This window comes from Pleurodeles waltl, chromosome 7 (genome assembly GCF_031143425.1).
Source record: "Pleurodeles waltl isolate 20211129_DDA chromosome 7, aPleWal1.hap1.20221129, whole genome shotgun sequence".
Classification (NCBI taxonomy): domain Eukaryota; kingdom Metazoa; phylum Chordata; class Amphibia; order Caudata; family Salamandridae; genus Pleurodeles; species Pleurodeles waltl.
The window spans coordinates 1474568993-1474593563 of record NC_090446.1 but is presented as its reverse complement, the minus strand read 5'-3'; the positions used below and the strand labels follow the sequence as shown (position 1 = coordinate 1474593563).

The window sequence follows — 24571 nt, the reverse complement described above, 5'->3', positions numbered from 1 at the left end:
CTGCTTTTCAAAAGTGGTGCATAAATCTGGGCCTTAATTTTTGATTCAGTTGTCTAGCGGCTAAGATTTTTACCTTGCAGTCCTTTTTCCTTGGGATAGCACGGCGCCTGGCAAAAGCTCTCTTGCACTGCACAACAGTTGTTACTCATGCTCACATTGGATAGTGACTGGGGATTTCAACTTAAATTTGTCCAACGGCCTGGGGAATGACACAGGGACCCGCACCCTGGATGTCGCTGGGCACGGAGCTAGTATCGAAATATGCAAAATCCGACAGAGAAGACCATCTGTTATTGACATCTTTTGAAGCAACGGGCCTCATGCTCTGAATGGAAGGTTCATCAGAAATCAGTCAATGGCAGCGACCCGCAGAACTAAAGCAGCACAATGAAATACCGACTACATTTTTGTTTTTCTTCATCTATTCAACAAGGTTACAGTTGTTGAAGTAGAGGAACGAAGAGAAAGTGACCACCTCTCCCTTAAATTGGAGATAATAAATAATCATGAGGAGGCCCTTGGAAGGCATAACAAAGAGCGCCAAGACCCAGGATCTGGATGGCGCTGATGAGATAAGATTGACGGAAATCAATCAATCAATCAATCATGGTATTTATAAAGCGCGCTATGTACCCGTCAGGGTTTCGAGGCGCTGAGGGGGGGGGGGGGGAGCGCTGCTGGATTAGCGGTCGAAGCCTCTCAAGCCAAAATGCGATCTGGAAAAGCCTCATTTCTTTAGGAACCAGCGAACTTCAAAACCCGGTGGCTGACAGAGAAAAAGTTCTGATAGGATTAAAGAATGTGTTAGGAGCAAACAAGCGTCAATTACTTCTTCAACAATGCCCGCCACACAACAAATGGTTCAACAGCTCCCTTAAACTGCAGGAGCGCGCTCTAAAAGCTGCCAAATCTACACACCATCAGTATGCACCAGACGCCTCAGCTTTGACTTTCACAGAAATTAGGAAGGAATAGAAGAAATCCATCTGGAAAGCAAAAAGCGGAAGGAATGAACAACAATGTATTGAAACTCTAAACGCCTGTAAAGGAAAAAACAGCAAACCATTGTGGACCCTGACAAATCAGTTAGACTGAGGCCAGGCCCATAACGCTGGCAGCAATGTCCCTCAACATGCATGGTTGGGACACATCAGGTCATTATATTGCTGCAATGAACCAAAGCCGCCACATTCCAACCTGAAAGCACAAACGCCGGCTCTCTCAATATCTCAAACCACCATTGTCGAACAAATAAAGGCAATAAGAGGCTTCGGGGGCCCAGGCCCAAACGGCGTTTCCGTCTCAATATTCAAGCAAGATCCAGGGTTCTGAGGTAGCACACTTGGCCAATTACCTAATTCTGCCTTACGTAAGAACAACAAGCCAGAGTCATCGAAAGGGTCAATCCTGCACCCAATTTACAAAAAAGGCCACCACGCGGACCCAGACAGCTATCGTCTAATAGCTCTACTAGACTTGAGGCAAAGATCTTTGCAGGAATCCTTCTTCAGGAACTGGAGAAATGGCTGGAGGAATCAGGGCGTTTTGCAAGTAACCAAACCCACTTTCGGCTCCACTCAAGCACAACAGACAATCTTCTGGTGCTTCGATTTCTCAAAAGCATTTGATCATGTGGACAGGAACTTGCTGTGGCGCAAACTAGTTGCGTGGGATATCCCAACCAACCTCCTGCGGGAAATACAGTTACTGTACTCAGAAACTTGGGCAAATTCACATAGGCCGAGGTCTTAAACAGGGCTGTGTCCTTGCTTCAAAATTATTAAACTTGTTTATTTCAGAACTAAGCCAGCACTGGATGAAGCACATTCTCACCCCCTAAACTGGGACAGCACCTGATGACGTCCTTAAAGTACACAGAACATTGTAATCATTAATCTAACACTAATAGGTCTGCAAAACCTACTCAACTCCTTGGCATCTTACTGCGCAACAAACTAGATGACAGTTAACCTAGAAAAAAACAAAATTGTCATCTTTGAAAAAAGCAAAAAAAAGGAATAAAATAGTACCTGGGCAGTAGCACAGCAGAAAGAAGAGCCAGCTACAATCTGGGGGTGTGGCTACAAGAAAGGCACTCGTCCAAGCTGCATTTAAATTCCCTGAAACCGCATTTTGGCCTTGCTGATCGCTTCATTAAAAAAATTACACAGCAAATTTTGAATGCCAACCTGGAAACCCACTCTAACGGTAATCAAATCAACACTGATTCCAACGCTTTCCTGTGGATCAGTGGCTTCTCCGGTGCAGTGGAATTATTTTTTCAACAAACACCTAGAGCAAAGCTCATCACCTAGCATTTAACCTGCCACAACATACTTTACCTGCGCACATCAGATTAGAATTTGGGCTTCTCGATCAAGAACTAACTAAGGAATTCCCTGTCACCAGCAGGGCCTACCGCCATGGTTTTTGTGGCATTGCTAACGCCACGAAAACTATGGTGGTAGGCAGGCTCAAAATGCTGCCGGCAGTACTATGCCAGCTGCCGGACTGGAGATTGACATCTCCGGCCCGGCGGCTGATACCGCCATGGCCGTATGATTGGCGAAGTGGCGGGTTGGCTGCAGCCAACCCACCATTCTCATAATGTGGTGGTATGTACTGCCAGCCTGTTGGTGGTACTGCCACCACATTAACACTCATAATGACCCCCTATATCATGATTAATAAAGTTTCAAATTTATGCACTGCTGGGAAACCTAATATTATGTGCTTGTAATAGTACTTCATGTACTAAAAAATTCTTACCAAAAAGTGGCCACAAATTGCTCACCGACTTTTGTCAATTCATTTCTGAGCTTGCAAATCGACCTTAGCACATATAGGTCAGTTCACAAAATGCTGAAACACAGGGAGTTGCACAATAGCCTTCCTAAATATTATTCATTAAGTAGGTCACAATTTGCCACCCCTGCAATTGACCACAATGACAGGGATGGTGGCCTGCAAGGAACAGTAGACTACCATGTCTGTGATTGCGTTCAAATAAAGAAATGTTTTTCCTTAAAGAAAAATAAAGAGTTTTGTGTTTTTAGAAAGTTTCACTGTCAGTTAACTCTCCCTCAAACCTTTTTTCAAGATTCACAAGGCTAAAGAGCTCAAGAGGGACCACTTCCTTTTTGCAAGTCAGGTACTACCCCATTTGAGGTGTTGGTATCTGATCAATGGTTTGCGACTGCAGTTGCATTAAAAAACCTTTGATACATTTCTTTCAAACTTGTAAATAGAAGGGGGATTTCCTTTTCTCTCCCCCTCACATTTGTGATTTGGACAGGGTCACAAATGCCCTTTTGTGAGTCAGAAATACTTTTCCAACTTGTAAAAGGACTTTAGTACATAAAGACAAGCCCTTTTGTAGTTGCAAACCCTGTGATTTTGCAAATCACAGACTTTATGATTGCAAAAGGCTTTTGTACATGAGACCTGTTATTCCCAATAGGTCTACTATACTTTTTTTTTATAGCTTAAAAATATGTGACCACGAAGTACAAAATTTCACTAGAGACAAAAAGTGAAAAACAACCACCCTGTTTTCTGGAATAGGGAGTGGATCCTGTGGTGTGCAATTATACAAGCTTACCTTCTAGTTGTATGGATCTTTCAAGGTGTGCTTGGTGCATCCTCATCATCGTGAGGTTGAATGGAAAATTCGAAAGCACCAGAGACAATTTAAGAGACAAGGCAAGACTGGCAAGACAGTCTGCAACACTGTTGAGTTCCTCTTGTTGCTAGCAAGAAAAGTGTTAATTTTTTTAACAGCCACTGTTGTTGTGACTGCAGTCAAATTTAGACATCAAGGCTTCCATCTAGATTCTGGCTTAAGGAGGGAGTGATCTACTCCACCAATGTGCTACTTTCTGAACGCCAATTACATAACGGTGGTGGAGAAGTGGATACACCTGCATTAGAAGGGGGTTGGTTAAGTGACTGAATTGTTGGTCAGCCCAACACTGTTCAAAGTCTACATGAAGCCCCTCATGGACATCATCAAAGCCCACAGCATGAACAGCATGAACATAGGATCCTACGCTGATGACACACAGCTCATCCTCTCCCTTACCGACTGCCAGCACCGCCAAAGCAATCTTTGCCAAATGCATGAGAGTTGTTGCTGCCTGGATGTACAACTGCCTCTAGCTCAACACAGACAAAACCGAAATGCTTACGTTTGGCAATAACAACTCCCCCTGGGGGGCCTCTTGGCAGTCCTCTGAACCTGGTCACTCAAACACCTCTACTGACCATGCCAAGAAAGTAAGGATCATCCTAGACAACAAACTCTCCATGCAAACTTACCTCTAACTTAAAAGACTCCTATAGGGAGGAAGTCTGGAAATATGTTTGCAAAGATATTCTCTTGATGAAAGATGTTGAACCTGTGAGAATAAGATCCAAACAGAATCCAGAGTATTCTTAAATGCCCCAGTAGAACCTCTCACCAGAGGCTTTGTCTGGAATTCCTCCTGCAATACAGTCAAGGTTAGAGCAAGGCGTCTTAAAGAGATATTAGGGAGCCCTTGCTATTCTCTTATAATGGGTTAGCAGACACCAAACAAGAGAAGGAAAATTATGCAGGACTTTCAAAAGGTCAATAATATTGTTGTCCATTGTAATGTGGTACCAAATCCAGTCATGATATTGTTCAAAATACCCTGTGATGTTGAGTGATTCACAGTCAACGACCTGTGCCAAGCATTCTTTTCCATTCCTCTGCATGAGAACAATACATTCCTCTTTCCATTCTGATTCCAAAATTAAGTTCTGGCATGGGACTGAGTGCCACAGGTGTATACAGAATGTCCCTCAATCTTCAATCAGGTATTAAAAAAGAATCTGGAGACCTTGCAGCTGCCATGCAACTCAGTCCTTGTTCAGTACTTCGATGACCGATGGGTGGCTTCCACAATGCCAGACGTATGCAGACAAGTCACCATCTCCCTGTTAAACCATTTGGCTAAAAATGAAGAGAAAGTGTCTCCAACTAAATTATGATACTGTCAGAAGAAAGTTCTGTATTTAGATCTGTATATTGAGAAAGGAGCTACAAAAGTTTCCTAAGAGCATCTCGCCATACTGAAAATGAATCCTCCCACAACACAAAGAGAAGTCAGGATGTTTCTGGGAATGGTGGGCCTTTGTTGTCAGAGTATTCACAACTTTTCCCTAGAGTCATAGCCTTTACAGAGGCTTACACATAAAGATGCGTCTTATGCATTACCATGGGACAACAAATAAATGAGTGCCTGTACTACGCTAAGAGAATGTCTCTTCTCTGCCCGGGCTCTACAATCCCTCTCTATACTCCCACAAGCCCATGGAAATTCTAAAGGTCCTGTTGCATATTTCCTCGCCACTCTTGAAACGGTAGCTTCAGCATTGCTAGATTGCCTAAGAGCAGTAGCCACAGTTGGTGTCAGCATTCAATAATGTGATGGTATGGTAATGGACTACTGTTTTACAGTCATGGTCCACAATCTGTTGAGATCTTGCTCACCCGTGCTCAAACCCAGCACATGACTATCCTCACTGCAGAAAACATCTCTCTGCGGAGGTGCTCCTGTCACAACCCTGCCACACTGTTGCCTTTACCTGTGACTGATGAAAATGATCCAGCTGTCTGGATGTTTCAGAATTGGATACCAAGCCAACACATGACAATTAAGACATTCCTCTGGAAGAGCCTGATTATATGTTGTTTGTGGACTGCTCTTGCTTAAGAGAAAAACAAGGGATTTTGAAAGTATCCTAAGCTGTTTGCACCTTAGAAGGTGTAGTGCAAGCATCCTGTTTGCGTAATGTAACCTCTGCACTGGTGGATAAACGGATTGCTCTTACTAGAGCCTGTTGTGTCTCTAATACCCTCACCATCTACACTGATAACCAGTATGCTGATAACCAGTATGGGAATAGTGTGGTCCACGGTTTTGGACAGTTTTGGTTCCAGATGGGTTTATTGACTTTGTCTGACTCCATCTGAAACAGGAATTGTATTTTTTTTTACCTGCTTGAGGCTCTGCAATTTCCAGCTGAAACAACAGTCTTAAAATGTGCATAACACAAGAGCGGATGTGATTTTGTGACCGCTGGCAAATGCTACAAGGATGAAGTAGCCAAATACTGCACTCTTGGGTGTTGCACATTCAATGGAAACTATTCAAATGATTCTGAAAATGTTGTTGCCACAAGTCTGTTGTTGACTGTTGTTGCTATGTGGGCAGAGGTCAAGCATTTACAGGAGGAAGTTCTAGAAAGTGAATAGAAAGATGGGTCAAGGCAGGGAGTGTGAAGAACCGAGATGAGAACTGGCTTTAATCCTGACAGGAGACTTGTCTTTTCCATTGCCATGTTGTCTCCTATGGTCAGAATTTTCATAGTCCAACCCATATAGTGAGCGATGCAATTGTACACTTGTTTAAGATGCATTGGTTCAATCCTTATTTACATGTCATTGCTGTGAATCAGTGTCACCAATGTTAAATACAGGAACGAGGACAGTGGTGACACTGAGTCAAACAGGAAAATAAGGTGTTCCGTTCGATTATATGCAACTAGATTTATTTGAGATGCCTATTTGCAATGGGCTTCACTACATTCCAGAAGTACTGTGTGTGTTTTTTTCATGCTGAGTAGAAGCATACTCAACAAGGAGGACTGACAGTCTCACTGTGGCCAAGCTGGTATTGAGGAAGTTGGTCCCCCGATTTGGTCTGCCGTTTGTTTTGGAGTTGTCGTGAGGCCTTCTTAGACCCACGGTTCTCCATTTTAGCTCCATTTTAGTTTAGTTTCATATTTTACATTTTACATGTTTTATCTGTCATCACATTTTAGCAATGGCGTTTTCCACACTTTTATACTTTCCGAGAATACATTGTACATGCTGCTTGTTTTTAGTTAGCTTTTCTCAACACGTAATCTGTACACCATGTTCAAGGCTAGGAACATAGAATAAGATATCCAAGGGCTTGCATTGCCCTCCAGGAGAGTTTTTAACATCTAGACATATCATTGCATCAGAGCTGCACCTCTAACACAGTTTGGCTTTGATTACATAAACAGTGCAGTGACCCAGAGGGAGCAGAGGAGCACTCCAGCCACTACTGTCCTGGAAGGATTTCTGTGTTTGACATGCAGCTCTGCTGATGCTGATCTTCCACCTTGCACAGAAGGATTGCCAACTTCACTCTAGACTGGCACCCTGGCTCAGCTCTCCAGGTATGGGGGTCTTAGGCTATTCCATTAGATCGGGTACAGGCAGAGGGTACACCTGCTATGTTCTCAGATTATAGATACTGCTATGTAGGAAGATATACATTCAAGATTATCATAGTTGGACTGTTTATTGTTTTTACGATGGTAGTAACACTGGTTACAATTCTTTGTTTCATCTGCCTAATAATTGCAGGTCATTCTCTCTAGGCAAGAATATGATTATTTCAAAAAAATGTTTGAAAACCTTCATCCTTATCTTTTTCGTGTTTACCCTGGGCAGGCATGAGTAAACAACAACAGGGGTAAGATCTGTTTCCACGACTTCCTTGGGAGTCAGAGTGTCATGTTCAAGTTTTCTATAATCATATATTACCCTGGAAAAGTTGGGGGTTCAGGTGAGGCACTATAAGCTAGCTAGGAATCAGATCCACAGTTTCTGATGGTGTAGAGGGACTCAGCCTTCTCGTCCTAAGGTTCTGCTTCCCCAAATGCACAGTCTTGCTTTTTTGGTGGGAACCGTGTAACAGAGTCAGATCTCTGAAGTCATTTGAACAAGATTATGCACATGCTTTGCATAGCTCTGCAAATTGATCCAAGACGTCATTGTAGTTGCCACCCTGAAGCATCTGGTATTGTCGAGCAGTTCAATAGGATGCTGAAGTTCTGACTTGCCAAAATGTATGCGTCCACATCCCTTATTTGGCTGGATGCCCTTCCCTTGGCACTGATGAGTCTTCAAAGTACCCCTGGACGGAGGATAGGGCTATTCCCACAACAAATCCACACGGAGAGAGCCATGAGACTTGCTGCTGTACTTGCTGCTGCGTTTGTGAACATAACATATGATATGGTACTCGACTACTGCAAGGGATTGGCTGATGTGGTGCATTCTGTCTCTATTCAGGTCAAATTGGCAACTCCCCTTACAAGCCAAGACCAGTGTCATGACCTTGGTCCAGGGGACTGGGTCCTGGTGAAGAAACACATCAGGAAGTTGTGTCTGGAGCCCCACTGTGAAGTGTGGTAGCCTTCTGAAAAGGGTGCATGTTTCTTACACCTAAAGAGTGCGACAAGCTGATGAAGAGGTGGTGACCACAATCACTGTTTTGTGGAGAATTGCTCTTTAGCACCCTGAATGACTATATGGGAGAGAAGAATGTGCCCAGGGTCTCAAAGTCAACCAGAGATTAATGCTGAGACTGTGGTGAATGAGCCAAGGGTACCCAGAGTGAAACAAGTGGAAATGACTGTAGACATTTACTCTGAGTCCGAAGAAGGGTCAATAAGTGCAGCCAGAAGGGAGCCAAGAAGTGAGAAGTGGCCAAGAAAGGGTTAGAGAGAGAGACTGAAAGGTGGTGTGTCAGAGGAGCGTAACTGGGGGACAGTCAATGAGGAAACAGAGACCAGTGAGCAAAGTGACAGTAAAGATAAACAGCCGATATTCAGGAGATCAAAGAGAAGATGGATGTCTAGACGAAGGTACTCCGCTCCTGAATAGACATACATTACTGAGAGTGAGCTATATTCAAGAACACAATAGGCTGAAAATCAGCAAAAAGAGCTTAAAAAGACTCCATGACTAGGGTTACCACAGGGAAGATTGATTGATTTTGACTCACACCCAAGTGAACTGTTACAAACTGAACCTTTCTGAACCTATGAAACTTTGTAGGGCCCATGCTCCAGCAAAAATGACAGATTGTTATTTTAGAAGAAGCTGGTGTAGTTTAGGGATAACTTCTAACAAACATATACTCATCTTTGAAGTTATCAACATTTTGCAGATGTGCACAAGTAGAAGCAGACATAGATACTTTACTTTTGTTTTTGATGATTGTATTCCTTGAAGTCTGAACCTGAAGAAACCATGGTGTCTAATTCATCCAACCAAAGCAGAGCGAGATTAACTGTATAGGCAGTTAGCTTCTGTTTTTCTTTTCATTATCTGCCTATTAGTGCACTTAAATTCTCCTGCTGAGCATACTCCCACCATAGCTAAGCCTAATTCAACTCACTTAGATGAGTAATATAGATTTAGTATGATGATATTACATGACGATGGTGCCCAAGCAAACTATAGTCACAACATTTTCTATAACCTGTTTCATGAATAGTCTACAGTTCTGCATACTCATAATTGGTATATCTGAGTTTAGTTGCCTGTATCAGTGGCATAACAAAGGCGGGGGGGCAAGCTCCAGGGGGCCCCCTCAACACAGTACTCTGGCCTGAGAGCTCCTGGGTGAGTCCGGAGGTTGGGGTCTCCCTGTTCTCTGCAGGGGGGCCCCACAAGTTTCATTATACCACTAACCTGCATTTACTGCAGTGACCTACCATCATTTACCTCTCATACACCCTTTGCCTTTCAGTATATTAAACTTTATATTGCTATATACATGGATACAGTATGGCATTTCTTTAGGTCTCTGACAAAGATTGATGTTTCCAATGCACAGAAAGAAGGTTTGATATGTAAGATTAATACAGCTTAGAAAGAGTCTATTGAAGAATTGGAGGACAGAAGACAAGGACTTGAGCACGTGGTAAAGAGGGGGTCTCAGGTTGAGTGGGGAAAAGGAGGAAGAAAAACTAAAGGATAATCGGACACACCCAAAGTTGAGTTTGGATTGGCCAACGCAAGGAAAATGTTGTTTTAAAAGCAGTAAGGAATATATTAGAAATCCTCAGATGATGAGTTGGAGTGAATGCTCATAGCTATTTAATGTTTTGAGAAAATGAGTGTTTGGTTGGAGGAATCCTGCCATTCCTGGATATTATTGTGAGTGTGAGAAGAATGCTTATTTTCTGGGTCCTGCAAATAGGGTAGATAGGCTTTTTAGTGTTTCCTAAGGTGTATCATGTAAATAAAATGGTTGCTAATGAGTTGTCTTTCATGGAAGACACAAGCATAGTGCTTCGCAAATAGTAGGTGACATTTTGGTGCTCTGATTCCTTCCGTAAGAACAGTTTTGAATGTCCTGAACATTAGCAAGCTTTCTACTTTGGTTGAACTTCTTGTAACCAACACTGTAGAAGTATTGTCTGTTGATAACTCGGAACTTGTGGCCATTAGGGCTATGGTTTTACAGAATGGGCTTGCTTTAGATATCTCACTCGCAAGGGCAGAGTCTGTTGCATGTTACACGTTCAGAAGTGCTGCAAGTACGTGTCTGATAAGAGCAACAAGATTGACAAATATGTAGATAATATTACTGAAATTTCGAAAGATTTGAAGGAATTGGAGGCAACAGGTGCCTGGTAAGCAATTTGGAAGGGTTTATGTGAATTAGGTAACTGGCTTAGTTGTATAGGTAGTGGGGTATTTGGGACTTTACTTCCATATTAATGATCACTATGCTAGCTATCTCTTCCTTATTGTGTATGAGATGGATTTGGGCGATGAGTGGAAGAAGTGGTTCAAAGAGTAAGAGAGGAGAATTGGTGAAAAAGGGAAGTTTGAAAAAAATAAAACAGTGAATAAATAGATCTTGAAGAGCTGTAGTGTCACATCCATGACAAGCTCAAAGATGTAGATGAGTCTAGATGTAAGCAGGAGAACAACAGGCATTTGAAAATCATTCATGTGAGACTTATGAATGTTTTGTGTGATGTGGCTCTTTCAGACATAAGGGGGGAACTGATGACACTCTGTCACTAGGTTTTTTCTTGCTTTAAATTTATTAATCTGCTCATTATTATATATATATCCATATTCAAGGCATGACATTCACATTATAGTTAACCAAAAAGTGTTCAAGTTAGCCACGGTCATGGTAGGCCTCAGTTAAACGAATCATGCTAACATTTCAAATGTGGTTTTAGATGTTGTAGATGTTTCTCTTGTTTCAGGAGCCAAGCTCTAGTAGTCATATTTGTTGCTATTTCTGTGAGAATTGTTTATCAATGTTTTACTAGATATCTCCTGAAGAGCATGCCGCTATGACCTTTCTTTGTGCGGTCCCTGGGAAGGAGGGCGAAGCCATCTTATCAAGAAAGGCTGGATTTTGGGTACCAAAGGGAGTAGTTCTGCACTGTAGAAGTAATATGTTTAATTGTGTATTTGTGAGCTAGTTAGTGTCAGATATGCTTTCCCACTTGCTTGAAACTAGATACCACTTTCCAGGATTGTGACACCTGTTACTTGCCTTTTCTCCTGCTCAAAGAGGTAGACTCAGAAGCAAATCCTTTCTCATTTACTTGATTTAACCTTCATTTGGTTTTTCCCTTAGGAGCTTTACTTGCTGACACCTACTGCTTAACTGCTTAACTTCCCCGACCTCATTTGACCTCATTGGACTCCTCAGCTTAACATTAGGGAATTTCACTTCAGGAGAAACGAAACTGAATTTTATTCAATTTGTATATGACTATTTTTAAATAGTTTGGCTTTGTATTTGCTATTTTGACTCACATTGGATTAGACCGAACAAGGCCTTTATAAGGTCATTATTGATTTATGACTAATAAACCTTCATGGTTTGTAAATCTTCCCCTCTTTGTCATTATTGTGGAACCATGAACTTGCATTGATTTGCATGGTGCAAATCCCATCCCGCGCTGCTTCACCTGTAACATACCATCTTCAATATACCTACAATCTGTTAACCTACATGAACTGGCTACCTGACTCCTGCTGACCAAGAAGGAATCTTCAATTCCAACAGAGTTTAGTGAGTTTCAGGATACATATTTAGAAGTGATAAAGTGGTTTCAACCTACCAGGTAGATTTCTTGCACTGAAAGCGCACTCCTACAGAATTTTTATTGATAACTTACCTTAGGCGTTTTGTCTTTTTTCTCTTCAGAGCTCTGAGTTGGTTCTGATTCCTAAATAGAACAATTATGATAAGACTTGCTTATTAGATATCTCACGCAGCATTAAGTTTTTTCAAGATTCTCACTTAGGAACTATATGACTATAAATATCAAGACAATAAAAGCACACTGACATAAACACTGCAAATGATATTAGCTCATTTATTGTTTTACGAAAGCAATAGATATAATAAGATAACTTTCAGAAATGTTAAGATCACTTCCAAAGCAAATAGTCATCGTATAATTGACTCATATTTTCTTTTATAATTATTTCTCAAAACAGCCTAAAGTCAAATAGTTATTTAGATAGTACATTTCTGATTCTGGGAAAAAGGGTTCATGTAGCATGCTCAGGCCCAAAATGTAGGAAAGGGAGGGATTTGTCACTGACTAGTCCTATAAGGATTCCAGAGGTCAACACACCACCAATGTATGGCTTAAGGACCAGTCCTAGAAGAAGGGCTCCCAAGTCAATACACCACCACTGGATGGATAAAGGACCAGTCCTACAAGCAGGACGTTGGAGACAACACAGTGCCATTGCATGGATAAAAAAATGTATCCTTATTTTTGTCCAGGTCCTGCAGGTGGAGCAATGGTGACTAAGGGCAGTGGCGGAGGCTGGCTCCTGCATGAAGCAGATGCTTCAGAGTTTGGGAGAGAAGTTTCAGATGGGCGATGTGAGGCATGCCTTCAGGGCATCAAATCTGATACCTGTGTCCATAGCTAGTAGCCTTAGCCTTCCCACCAGTCATGGAGAAGCCCAGGGTTTCAAGTGGATACACTGACTGCTGCCCTTCACTTTTCCAAGACAAGTGTGAAACAGGGTAGAGAAGGGAAGTAAAAGGGAGAGGACAAAATGGTCTATATTTACAACTATATGGAACACTTCAACCTTCTGTGCAGGTGCATTCTATGCTGGCAGGCGCCAATGCAGGTACCTTTGCACTGGAGTGCAAGAGTGCTTGTTTAACTGGCAGCATTGTTTGTGTGCAGGAATGCATGCCTTCCTGCACAAAAACAATCCTAAAAAGCATTTTCCATTTTCTATGTGTGATGTAGAATGGAAATTAAAAAGAAAAAAGATTTTGCAACATTGCTTCTCTGTTGCATTAACTCTTTTTACAAATCCATGCAAGGTGATGCAAATCGTCCCTTGCGTGGCTTGGTAAATCTTAATTAAGCCTTTGCATTACCTTGCATGGTCTTGATGAATAGGTCACTTAGGGGGATATTTATAGGCCCCTGGCACCACCTTGCGCCACATTAACGTAATTTATTTTGACGTTTATGTGGCCCAACGAGCCCAAAGTCCCTGTGCAGTATTTACAGGGTGGCGCAATACATGCATCAAACAAATTACTCTATTGCCCCCAGCCCTGCGCCATGGTGCGCCATATTTTTAAATATGGCGCACGCATGGCGGTGGTATGGGGGTGCTAAGGGGCGCAGGGAAAGTGGCGCTGCTCTTGGTGCAGCTCCACTTTCCATAAATCTTCCCATTAGTGAGATAAGACTTCCAGGAGTTGCAATGAGGTAGCTCTACTGCTCATTGTTGTGAGATGACACAACATCTCAGGCTCTGTCACTTCCAGGTGTATCATTCTTAAAATACAATCACTCAGATCCCTCCTTAATTCTACTAAAAAAAACTAAAAGGGGGAAAAGCAAATGAAAGGGTGGTTTATACAGAGTGACAGACTAAACATGTTTATATTGTTTGTAGTTTTTGGAACATTAAAATCACATTTCAGAACAACATTAACTTTCATAAACATTTTGGATGGTCACAATGAACTTGACTGAAATTGGTTCAAGGTATAATTTTCCATTTTTTCTCAGTACATCTAAAATCATTTGGGTCTGTTGGACCTGACAGCCGTAGGGTGGTCTTCCCTCAAACCTTTTGCCCACTTGCCTCACATTTCTTCTGATTTATTTTTGTTGGCCTCAGGACTCTGAGCACTTTGCCACTGTTGACCAGTGCTAAAGTGCATGTGCTCTCTCCCTAAAACATGGTTTCATTGGTATATACCCTTATGGTGTATTAAATTTACTTATAAGTTCCTAGTCAAGTGCATTATATGTGCCCTATAAATTAAATGCTACCGGTGTGAATGCATCACTGCTTGTGCCAGACACTTACGTAGCACTTTAAAAAATGTCCCAGGCCTTCCATTGATGCCTGAATGCAGAGTCACACTGCCATTTTGACTTGCAATTTACAACCCCTTGCCAAGCCTCAAGCTTCCCTTTGTTTACATATGTCACCCCTAAAGTAGACCCTAGGTAGCCCATGGGGCAGGGTGCTATGCATGTAAAAGGCAGGACATATACTTTTAAGTTTTACATGTCCTGGTAGGGAAAAGCTCTCAAATTTGTTTTCACTACTGTGAGAACTACCCCTCTCATAGGATAACATTGGGGATACCTTATTATATTTAATACATTGAAATACCTGATTGAGAAGGAGTAGAACTGTCATATCTAGTACCTAGGGAAATCCTCGTTAATGGTAAAGTTCGATTGTTTATTACAATTTTGAAAATACCACTTTTAGAAAGGTGGCATTTTTCTGCTCTTAGCCCTGTGTGTTTGCAGCCTGTGTCCAAAACATGACTGGGTGAGGTGGCAGCTGGACTTGTGCATTCTCTCTAGACAGCTAGGCACAAAGGGAGCTTAGGTGTGACTCATAGGCCATCCACACCATGATGGGTAATCCTGGGCAGGCTGGGAGGGAGGGACTGAGACACCTAAATAGGCAGTGTGCTGTCCTCACACAAACCCTGTATTGTGTCTGGAGGCAGGATAGGAAGGTAGGACCTCTGTGCACTTCAAAGCCCTTCTTTAAAGTCTAACCCACTTCAAAGGCACCACTGGGTATAAGTACTGAACTTTCGACCCTTCTAACTCAGAACATTTCTGGATCTGTGAATACTCTACCAGGAAGAAGGAGTCCAGTGATACTACAAGGACTGCTACTCTGCTTAACTGCTGCTCTGGAATAACTGCTTTCTTTCTGTGCTGACTGCTGCCCTCCTTGCCTGGGTGAGGAGGACTTGATCTACAACTCTTGAACCCAGAACTAGAGTGACTCCAAGGGCTTGCTGGCTTGCCCCCTTTTCTTCTGAAGTATCAGAGACACAAAAGACTTCCAACCTCCAGCACCTGGACTTTGATTTCTGCAAGCCTTGCCCTGCCAAGTGCTTCCAAGCCAGACCTGGGCCCTTGGAATTGGGTATCAAGGTCTACTCCAGTCCAAAATCCATGCATTGGCGCTGTTGCGCCACTTGGAACTGGTGCATCTCCATCGAAGCTGATGCATCATTGCTGTTGCTAGGATCGAGGACACCACATTACTGTCGGCACCGGCGCACTGCTGCTGCAAGGATCAGGAACACTACATCACTTCCATTCCCAATGCATCTCCAACTTTGCATGGCATCCCCTACATTTTCAAGATCAATGCCAGTACATCACCTCCTTTGCTCCTCGCATCTTCCTCTCAACGTCGACCAAGCTCAGAACCAAAGTACTATTTCAGCGGCCAAGGCCAAGGCTGGTCCCCATATATTACACATGCTCCATTGCAGTAGTCATGTCTTTTCAAATTTGAACTGGTCTAATATGTCCAGCCATATTGTGCTTTTAAAGCACTACAACCAAATTGATTCTTTATCAAATCATATCTCGACTTCTACTAATTGGATTTTTGTCATTTTGATCTTGTTTTGTAAATTAAGATCTATTTTTCTAACTAGGTGTGGTATCTTTTTCTGTGGTGTTTTCACTGTTTCACTGTTTGTAGTGTTGCACAAATACTTAATGCATTGCCTCTCAAGTTAAGCCTGACTGCTCTGTGCCAAGCTACCAGAGGCCGAGCACAAGTTAATTTAGGGTGTGTTGGTGACTTATCCTGACTAGGATTGTGGTGCCTGCTTGGACAGGGTGCATGCCTCTACCAACCAGAAACCAAATGTATAACAGTGTCCATTACACGTCTTGTCGTTTCTAGCTCAATTGTGAATTACAAAGAAAGTGGATATGCCTTACCAGTAACCCATCCCGAAATTTCACCTATTGAAAGCTACAGAAATTGCTTAGTGTCAATGGGCCATGAAATGGAGCATTACTCTGGAAATCAGGTGCAGTATTCTCAATCCCTCTGGTAATCCCCCTTTTCTCAAGGACTTCTCAACATACACATTATTGATGGCCACAATATCTGTAATTTTCAGTAGCAGAATACCAAAACATAATTCATGAGGGACTTTTGTTGGTGCCTTCAATTTGTAATGAAATTAATACATCTGGACGCAGGTCCACCAGTGTGCCAGCCACCCTAGCAACAGTATAGTGGTGGGAGCAAAGTTGCTACATACTTCTTCAAATTCCAAACCAAAACTTCAGCCTTGAGCTCACTCCATACTGCTGAAGAGCGAGACAAAGAAACTTTTCAGATATGTTTGGTGTGACTCTGTAGCAGCAGTGTTGAGGGAGCTTACTAGGCATCTCATCAGCTATATAACAATGTACATTATTTCTTCCAAATTAAAATTGAAAAAAAGTCTTAGCTTCTGTATTTATGCTTGAGTCTTGAGTCCAAAACTTGCCTTACTGAACATACTAGTAGATGAAGGCTTCATGAGGGCCGTGAAGACCCTACTGAGACTGTGATTAGCACTACGGAAATGTGTCTTAGCTTAGAACATAGAACTGGAGGAAGGTAACACCACATCGTGTGTCTCCATAGAGACAAGGCATGGACAGATGCTGCATACTCGAGTGGCCATTATATGAGACTAGAGGTTGTTCCTATGTACATTGTAAAACCTGGGGCAACTGGGAAGGATACCACGCAGATGAGGTTGACGATTGATGTAATTTATACTAGAAACAAGGTAGATTGGGCAATGCTGTTGTGGGTTTATTTCAGAGCCTTGCTTTGGCACAGGTATTTTACCGTAGGCCTTGGACCTGTGCCCTTTTACATAGTTATATGCTCTATTTTCATTTATTCATTTTAATTCATTTAAGAACAGCCTGATTTTAGCGGGGATATTTTATTTTCTCTAATCAGCTATGGCGAATGTGATCATCACTCCCAGATTCAAAGGAGCTTGAGTTGGAGACCACGTGTTTGAGGTGATCATGGCAAAAGCTTGGAAAAAGCTTCCTCCTTCATTGAGATCAGTTGCTTATCACTCTGTGTTCCACACACGTCTTAAAACACATCTCCATCCCACTTATTAGGCTATCCCCCTCCAGTTTTATCTTTACTTTTTAATCTTATGTCTATTAGAGCTGGGGCACCTGGGTGGCGGTACACTTTATAAATCTGTTGCTCATTCTTAATAATAGCATTTATAACCTTCTTTGTCCTCTTTACTCCCTAAGCTGCCAGGATTATTTCTTACACTGACCAAACACTGCTCACCCCCTCTATGAAAATTGATCATTTGTTCTGTAAAAGTAGATATGTTTGGATGACCAACTTACTTTAGGCTGAGGTTCTTCTTCCTGGGGCTGTGGCTCTTGTGAACTCTGTGTTTGCTGGGATTCCTAAATGCACAAATTATGATATGTTATTAACACTGGTTTTCATAGACTTCTATTTTATCAAATGACCTAATTGAACATCACTCAAGTGGTTAATGTTGTATTTCTTCTGTTTTTTTTAATGAATTCATCCAACAAGCTATGGCCCCATTACTTGCCTGGGGTGAATTGAGAGGAGTGCCTCCTCCCTCCCCCCCCCAATTTTCCCTAGAAATTTTCCTATCTGAGAGCTGGAGAAAGTGGATATTTCCCCACCTGAGAGCTGGAGAAATTACATGGTGTGAATGGCCAAAATATTGTGACAATCTACTGCAAACCAACATACCAAGCAACACTATTTATTGGAGGAAGCTGGGCTGCCAACTACTCCTGTGGAGCACCAAACTCTAGACCAGAACTGCAACACTGAGCTCACTTTACACTGCTAAAGGGTGACAAGAGGACATTTTAGAGATATCTTTAGTGTGCCTTTGTGACAAAAGTGTTCTAGGAACTGAGCCACATCACTTGTAATCTTCTCTGTGCCTCCGCTATCCCCTTAGACTGCTAGGCTTTCTTACACAGACCAACTACTGCCCACCACCGCTATGAAATTGGAACATATGTGCATAAAATAGGAGAATGTCTGAATCTACAACATACCTCGCCCTTCATTTCTTCTTCTTGTGGCTGTGACTTTGGGGAGCTCTGAGTTTGTTGTGATTCCTAAATGAACAAATTATGATATTTGAAAGTTTACTTATGAGGTAAGGCACGCAGAATGAGGTAACTTCAGGAAACTAGCTCAGAGAGTAGTCATTTTGATTGCAGAAATATGTTAACTTGGAAAACAAATAGAGTTGTTCTCATTTGCATCAAATTCCTCAATAAGAGAATTTATTTAAGAAAGCTGATGGAATCCAGCTTCCTAAATAACTGGATAGAGGGGTGTAGTACTTTTAATGCCTACTGCTGGAGCCTCAGGTGCTGCGACGCCCAGGCTGATGGCCACTGTACTGGCCTAAAGAACCTAAAAAACTACAGATGTAACATTTTAAGCTAGGGGTTTGCCTGCTCATAGCCTATGTGAGCCTTGTAAGCCTATGCTAGCCACTGGTTGCGGGGCAACCAGCCTAAAGGATACTCTAGGTATCCTAAAACACTGAAGCTGATCAAGTCTTAATGATTTTAAACACAGAAATCTTTGATGCTCTACTGGAAGACTGAATCAAAAATTGAGAACAAGCTAAAGCATAATTGTGGGAAAGACAAACCCACCCTCCCCTCTGTCATAATTTTTGTTTTGCTTAAAGATTTTAATCTAAATAAACCATTTACACCAGCAGATTCCACAAGCTCAACTAGAGGCCATACAAATCTGTGAAGCCTCAGTCTGCCACCATCTCCCACTCTAGAGAAGAAAGATCTTGCAAAGCATCATCAACTGATTAAATGAATGTTCCTTTCTAATGTGATTGTGATTGTTCTTTTTAACCTCAGGTACAAAAGAAAGTTTGTTCAATGGTACAAACCCCAGGTCAACACTAACCAGGTCATTTTGTCCCTGATTCCTCCAAGAAGATTCAAAAGTGACTTAAATATTCTTACAGACTTTTTTCCCTAGAGTCTATTTCTACAATTAATTTTCTACCTTAATGCTGCTCTCAGGATTTGATATGAGGACACCAGGGGTGTGGAATTCCTACAGCCCAACACCCAGGACATATTGTTTGCAGTCAAGGACATCAAGTTTGCATGTTTTTTATGTCCCTGGGCAAGCAAGCCCACACCCCTGCCGCACAAACCCCTTGGCTGCCAGTTTACAGTACCACATTATGGACCAGTGAAGGGCATTGTCTACAATTAGGATAACATTTGTGTCCATATGTTAACGCTATTCGAACTTGTATCTATGGTTCATTAATGCAAAGTCTTTATTATTAGGGTGAGCACTCTAACGAAATGGTGTAAGCTCAGACAGCACTAATGACAGTGGTTCCAGAATAAAAATGTGCACACACAATTCCGAAGTTTAACAATATGAGGCTACATATAATGCTCCCATGCTCTTTGATTTGATGCAAATAATGGCAGAAGCTTGAAAGAAAGACTGGTGATTCTTAGCTTTTCAATAGAATATACACAAGAAAAATGCAAGTAGCTGAGAAAATGTTTTGCTAAGCTACTGTGAAATTTAGGTGCCATTTTTTTGAAGTATCATTCAGTAAAATGTGTTGATGCATGCTAGTATTTCTGAGAAAAAAAATTGATAATAGAAAAATTAGTGTAACCAGTTCCAACACGATTGTGGGAAAAATGAAAATAAACAAGCATTGGCAAAGTCAATAGGTCTGACATTGATGGTCAGCAGTTTGGTTTCGTCAATGCTTGTCTTGTTTTAATATGGTTTTTATAAAACGTTATTGTTGTGCAAGCTGCTGGACCCTCACCATCACAACAAACACTGGCAAAAAGCAAAAATATTTTTGGTCTCTAAAAGCACACCTTGCCACTGTAGTTCAGGGTACTGAACAAAACTACCGGATGAGCCAATATGATCTTTGTGAAAGAGTAGAATGCTGTTGCTCACAGTGAAGTCAACCGATAAACAGAGGGAGAACTAGAATTTTAATACAATCAAAAGGTCTTGGATAATCAATTAGGGGCCCAATTCCTAAAGGAAGTCACAGAAATGCACACATAATATATGTCCTTGCATTAATGCAGATTTATGACTTTCATGAATTCACAATAATTTACAGAAGTAGGCCAGGAAATCATACTTCTAGAAAATATTTGTGAACTCTATTTTAACTCGAGCAAGTATGCATGAGAGGATTTGCTCATGCAAAAATCTGTTAAGCGTTTACAAGTTCCTGCCAACCACTTTCTCCCAATCCTGGAGAAGGTTTTACTTCTGCCCTTTTCTCTGTATGGGAAAAGATTAGAGAAGAGCTGGTAAAAACTCCTAAAACATGCAATTTTGAAGGTTTGCATATACTCAAAAGGGCATTCCAGCCCTAGAACAATTGCTTACCCCTATCTCCAGCCTGAGGATGTAGATCTGCTGAAAGGTGCCAAAATAAGGAAATGGCTAGTATTCAAGCCCCACTATAGTATGCCTGCTGGCATAATCAGATAGTCTATTATTAGAGCTTTGATATAATGAGATTGCCGCCATGATTTGTCACCACACTACATGGCACCAAAGGGACAAGAAGAATTTGTGGCAGGACAAGTAGATTTCTGAAGCAACCTGTCCCATGGACAAGTAGATATTTTATAAAATTCCACACCCCTGGGACACCTAAGGCTTATTTTGGTTGTAAAAATGGTTAATCCTGATATCAATTTCTCTTTTGCCAGTGTTTTTTAATTTTCTTTTCCCTTTCAAGTGGGTGGAATTTGCCTGTTCAGCCCTCTCTCCACAACCCTCTTCTTTGACTTTGATATGTCATCTCTTTGCTTGACATTTTCTGCATGTGTGTCACTTTCCATCCACAAACCTCTCTTTTCATTTTATTATAATATGCTACTGACAAATATATTACTTTATTCAACCTTAAGCATCTGTTTTTGTAATGTTTATTTTAGTTGCCAGTGGAGGTGGGGCTACCTTGAGACAAGGTGTATGTGTTTGTGTCTGTGTTCATGCAGTTTGCTTTATTCTGTTGCTTCAGTGAGAGAGGTGATGGAGTGTTCTTTGTTTAGAATGTACCCTTTTGCACTTAGAAGAACATTTTATTTGGTTATGACCCAGCCAAAACTGTGCTTATGTAGCTAAAAGGCAGCGAGGTGCTGTAGATGATCAAAGGCAGGCATGAAGTCAACAACTGATAGGGGCAAAAGCTAGTTTATGGATGGCTTATGTCTTGTAATCTATGGACTGATTTAGAACTTGGAGGACAGGAAACTCAATCACAACGGTGAGGTATATCCCTTCTGCCAAAATATAAATCCCATTACATCTTATGGGATTTAAATTTCGGCAGACAGGTATCAGTCACCATTGTTACGGAGTAACCCATCCTCTGAGTTCTAAATCAGGGCCCTAGTTTTCTTTAAAAAGGTTAGTCTTTAACTCTTTCCTAAGGTGATGCTGTGTTGAAGCTGTTCTAATGGATAGAGGGATGTTGTTCCACATCTTGGCAGCATGAATGAAAAAGAGCCTATTGTCTTGTTTGTTTTTCTTTATCACACTTCTTAATTTTAATCTTCGTTTAATGTACCTTTTTTAGTCTTATAGTCTCATTACGAGGCTGCGGTCCTAGGACCGCCAGCCTTGCAGTACCGGTCGGACCGTTGCAGCAGTGCGGTCCAACCACCACATTAAGAGTTTGGGGGGCAGACCCGCCTAAAGACCTCTGACCCTGCCAGGATCACAGACCCTGACGAGGTGACAGAGATCTTGATTGTAGTCAGCCAGAGCGGCACTGAACTCAGCACCACCTGGCTGATTACAACCTTGTTCTCTTCCAGCGTTTTAATGGCAGGGACCCCGCCATGAAAAGGCTGGCAGAGAACAAGTGCTGTGGGCCAGGGTATGGGCAGTGCAAGGCCCCCCCCTGTCCAGCACCCTCAGAATGCTGTGTCGTAATAGTGCCAGTGGGAAGACCTCCACCTAGACGGCGGTCTCTTCACCACGGGTCTGGTGGGAACATTGTAATAGGTCAGGGAGGACGGCACCGCCAAGACGGTGGCGTCCTCCCCACACGTTTGGTGATCCCGTGGTGGGACCACCAAACTCCTAATGAGGCCCTTATTTTTTAATGTTTTTGCAGCATTCGTTTTTGTGGTCCTGCAGTTGTGAATCTGATGTTGATATTGGTCATAGCTTTTGGACCAATATCAACATCAGTAATATTCGGTTTCACAGACTTTTTATCAGTTCATCTAACACAGTTTGGTTTCCCATCACTGGTCGTGGTATTACAGGCTAAATTGTGAATTACAAAGAATCTGCATAATCATTCCAACTAATCCTCCCCGAGAATTTCACCATCTTGAAGCAAAATAAGGCGGTGATTCTAACCGCGGCGGGCGGCGGTCGCCGCCCGCCATGCGGTTACCGCCAAATGACCGCACCGCGGTCACAAGACCGCGGCTGCCATTCTGGCTTTCCCGCTGTGCTGGCGGGCGACCGCCAAAAGGCCGCCCGCCAGCACAGCGGGAAAGACCCAGCAACGATGAAGCCGGCTCCGAATGGAGCCGGCGGAGTTGCTGGAGTGCGACGGGTGCAGTAGCACCCGTCGCGAATTTCAGTGTCTGCTAGGCAGACACTGAAATTCTTTTTGGGGCCCTCTTAAGGGGGCCCCTGCAGTGCCCATGCCATTGGCCATGCCATTGGCATGGGCACTGCAGGGGCCCCAAGGGGCCCCGCGGCACACCCTACCGCCATCCTGTTCCTGGCGGGAGACCCGCCAGGAACAGGATGGCAGTAGGGGGTGTCAGAATCCCCATGGCGGCGGAGCCCGCTCCGCCGCCATGGAGGATTCTCAAGGGCAGCGGGAAGTCGGCGGTACACCGCCGACTTTCCGTTTCTGGCCGCGGCTGAACCGCCGCGGTCAGAATGCCCAGCGGTGCACCGCCAGCCTGTTGGCGGTGCTACCGCGGTCATTCGCCCTGGCGGTTTTTACCACCAGGGTTAGAATGACCACCTAAATTCCTAATCTCTGGGGTAATTTCCCATTTCTGAAGAAACCCTCAGGGGCACATTTACAATACCAAGAAAATACCTACGTATTTCCTCACCACTACATTTAATGATAACCACAGTATCAGTCATTTTCCGTAGAGGAATATGAAAGCTCAATTCCTGAGGGACCTATGATAATGCCTTCATGGTTGAATGCTAATACTTTGTTTTCATACTACACCTTGGTGTGAACAATTATTCCTTTATTCCTATGACTACATTGCTGATCCTTCACCTACTCCTCCTCCTTCCCATTGACATCTCTCCAAGACTGAAGTCTTAGTTTTGAGTTGTGTAGTAATGGAAAACTCTCTGATCTATGAGGAAGTAATAAACTGGGAGGAGCATCCACCAGCAAACTGGTCACCCTAGAAACAAAATAGTGGAGGAAGGTGAGGCGCTGAATACTCCTCCGGAGCACCCAGCTCTAAATCAGAACTGAAGCCTTGAGCTCACTCCACATGATTTAAAGGTGAGGCAAAGATACTTGATGTATATCCGTAGTGTGTCTTTGTGACAAATGTGTTTTGAGCTATGACCACTTGACACACTGCGACTGCCAGGCAGATTGCTAGGGCTGACCAAAAACCTTTGTGTGTAAAATATTAACATGTTGAAATACACTACTTTTTTTTATTGTTGTTTTATTGCGTTTTCAAAATGGTATAACACAATACAAGTAACAACACTGATGCATCTGGCAAAATTTCCAAAAGCCAAGGCAGCAGAACATATGAACAGTAAAATTGGAAGAGCAGACATAGCCTGCCCGAAAACAGTAAATACCAACTGTACCAATATAACGTAAGCGAAAAAGGCCAACTAGCCTAAGTGTTTAAACCCCATCCGCATCGGAAAACAAAGGAAAGGAAAAGAATAATCAGAGAAGAAAGGAAGAAAGGAAAAGAAGTGGGAAGAAGTCCACGCAACTATCACTGCCAAACCGGACCAATCAAGCGTAATCACATGGCAATGGAGAAGGAGAGGGTGGAGAGGAAGGAGGGCCACCGAGGCGAACAATGCCAAACACTAGTCAACAACGTAACATGCTGCTGCCCGCGTTCAAGGAAGGTCCACAAAAGGGACCACACATCCCTTGGACGGGGATTGGGCGGCATCAACTCCCAATAGGCCACCATCTGCTCCTGACAGTACACAGCATCCCGCAGCCAGTCCCAGCAGCGAGGGGCCAGCACTCTGCCCCAGCACATTGCAACTCTGCATTTTGCCAGCTCTAGGAGCAACCCCACCAATCTCCTGTTCTCAGGGATAACCTCCTTAATATAACCC

General features: G+C 42.7%; 1 protein-coding gene across 1 annotated transcript in view; it reads right to left on the bottom strand.

Annotated features, from left to right (window-relative positions):
* Positions 1 to 24571, bottom strand: part of LOC138246527 (uncharacterized) — a 601223-nt gene that overhangs the window by 65225 nt on the left and 511427 nt on the right. The window contains exons 20-22 of the mRNA XM_069201183.1: positions 18250 to 18312; positions 17548 to 17610; positions 12007 to 12057 (exon numbers count right to left, since the gene is read on the bottom strand). Of these exons, the coding sequence (XP_069057284.1) occupies positions 12007 to 12057; positions 17548 to 17610; positions 18250 to 18312 (177 nt within the window). The remainder of the gene's footprint in view (positions 1 to 12006; positions 12058 to 17547; positions 17611 to 18249; positions 18313 to 24571) is intronic.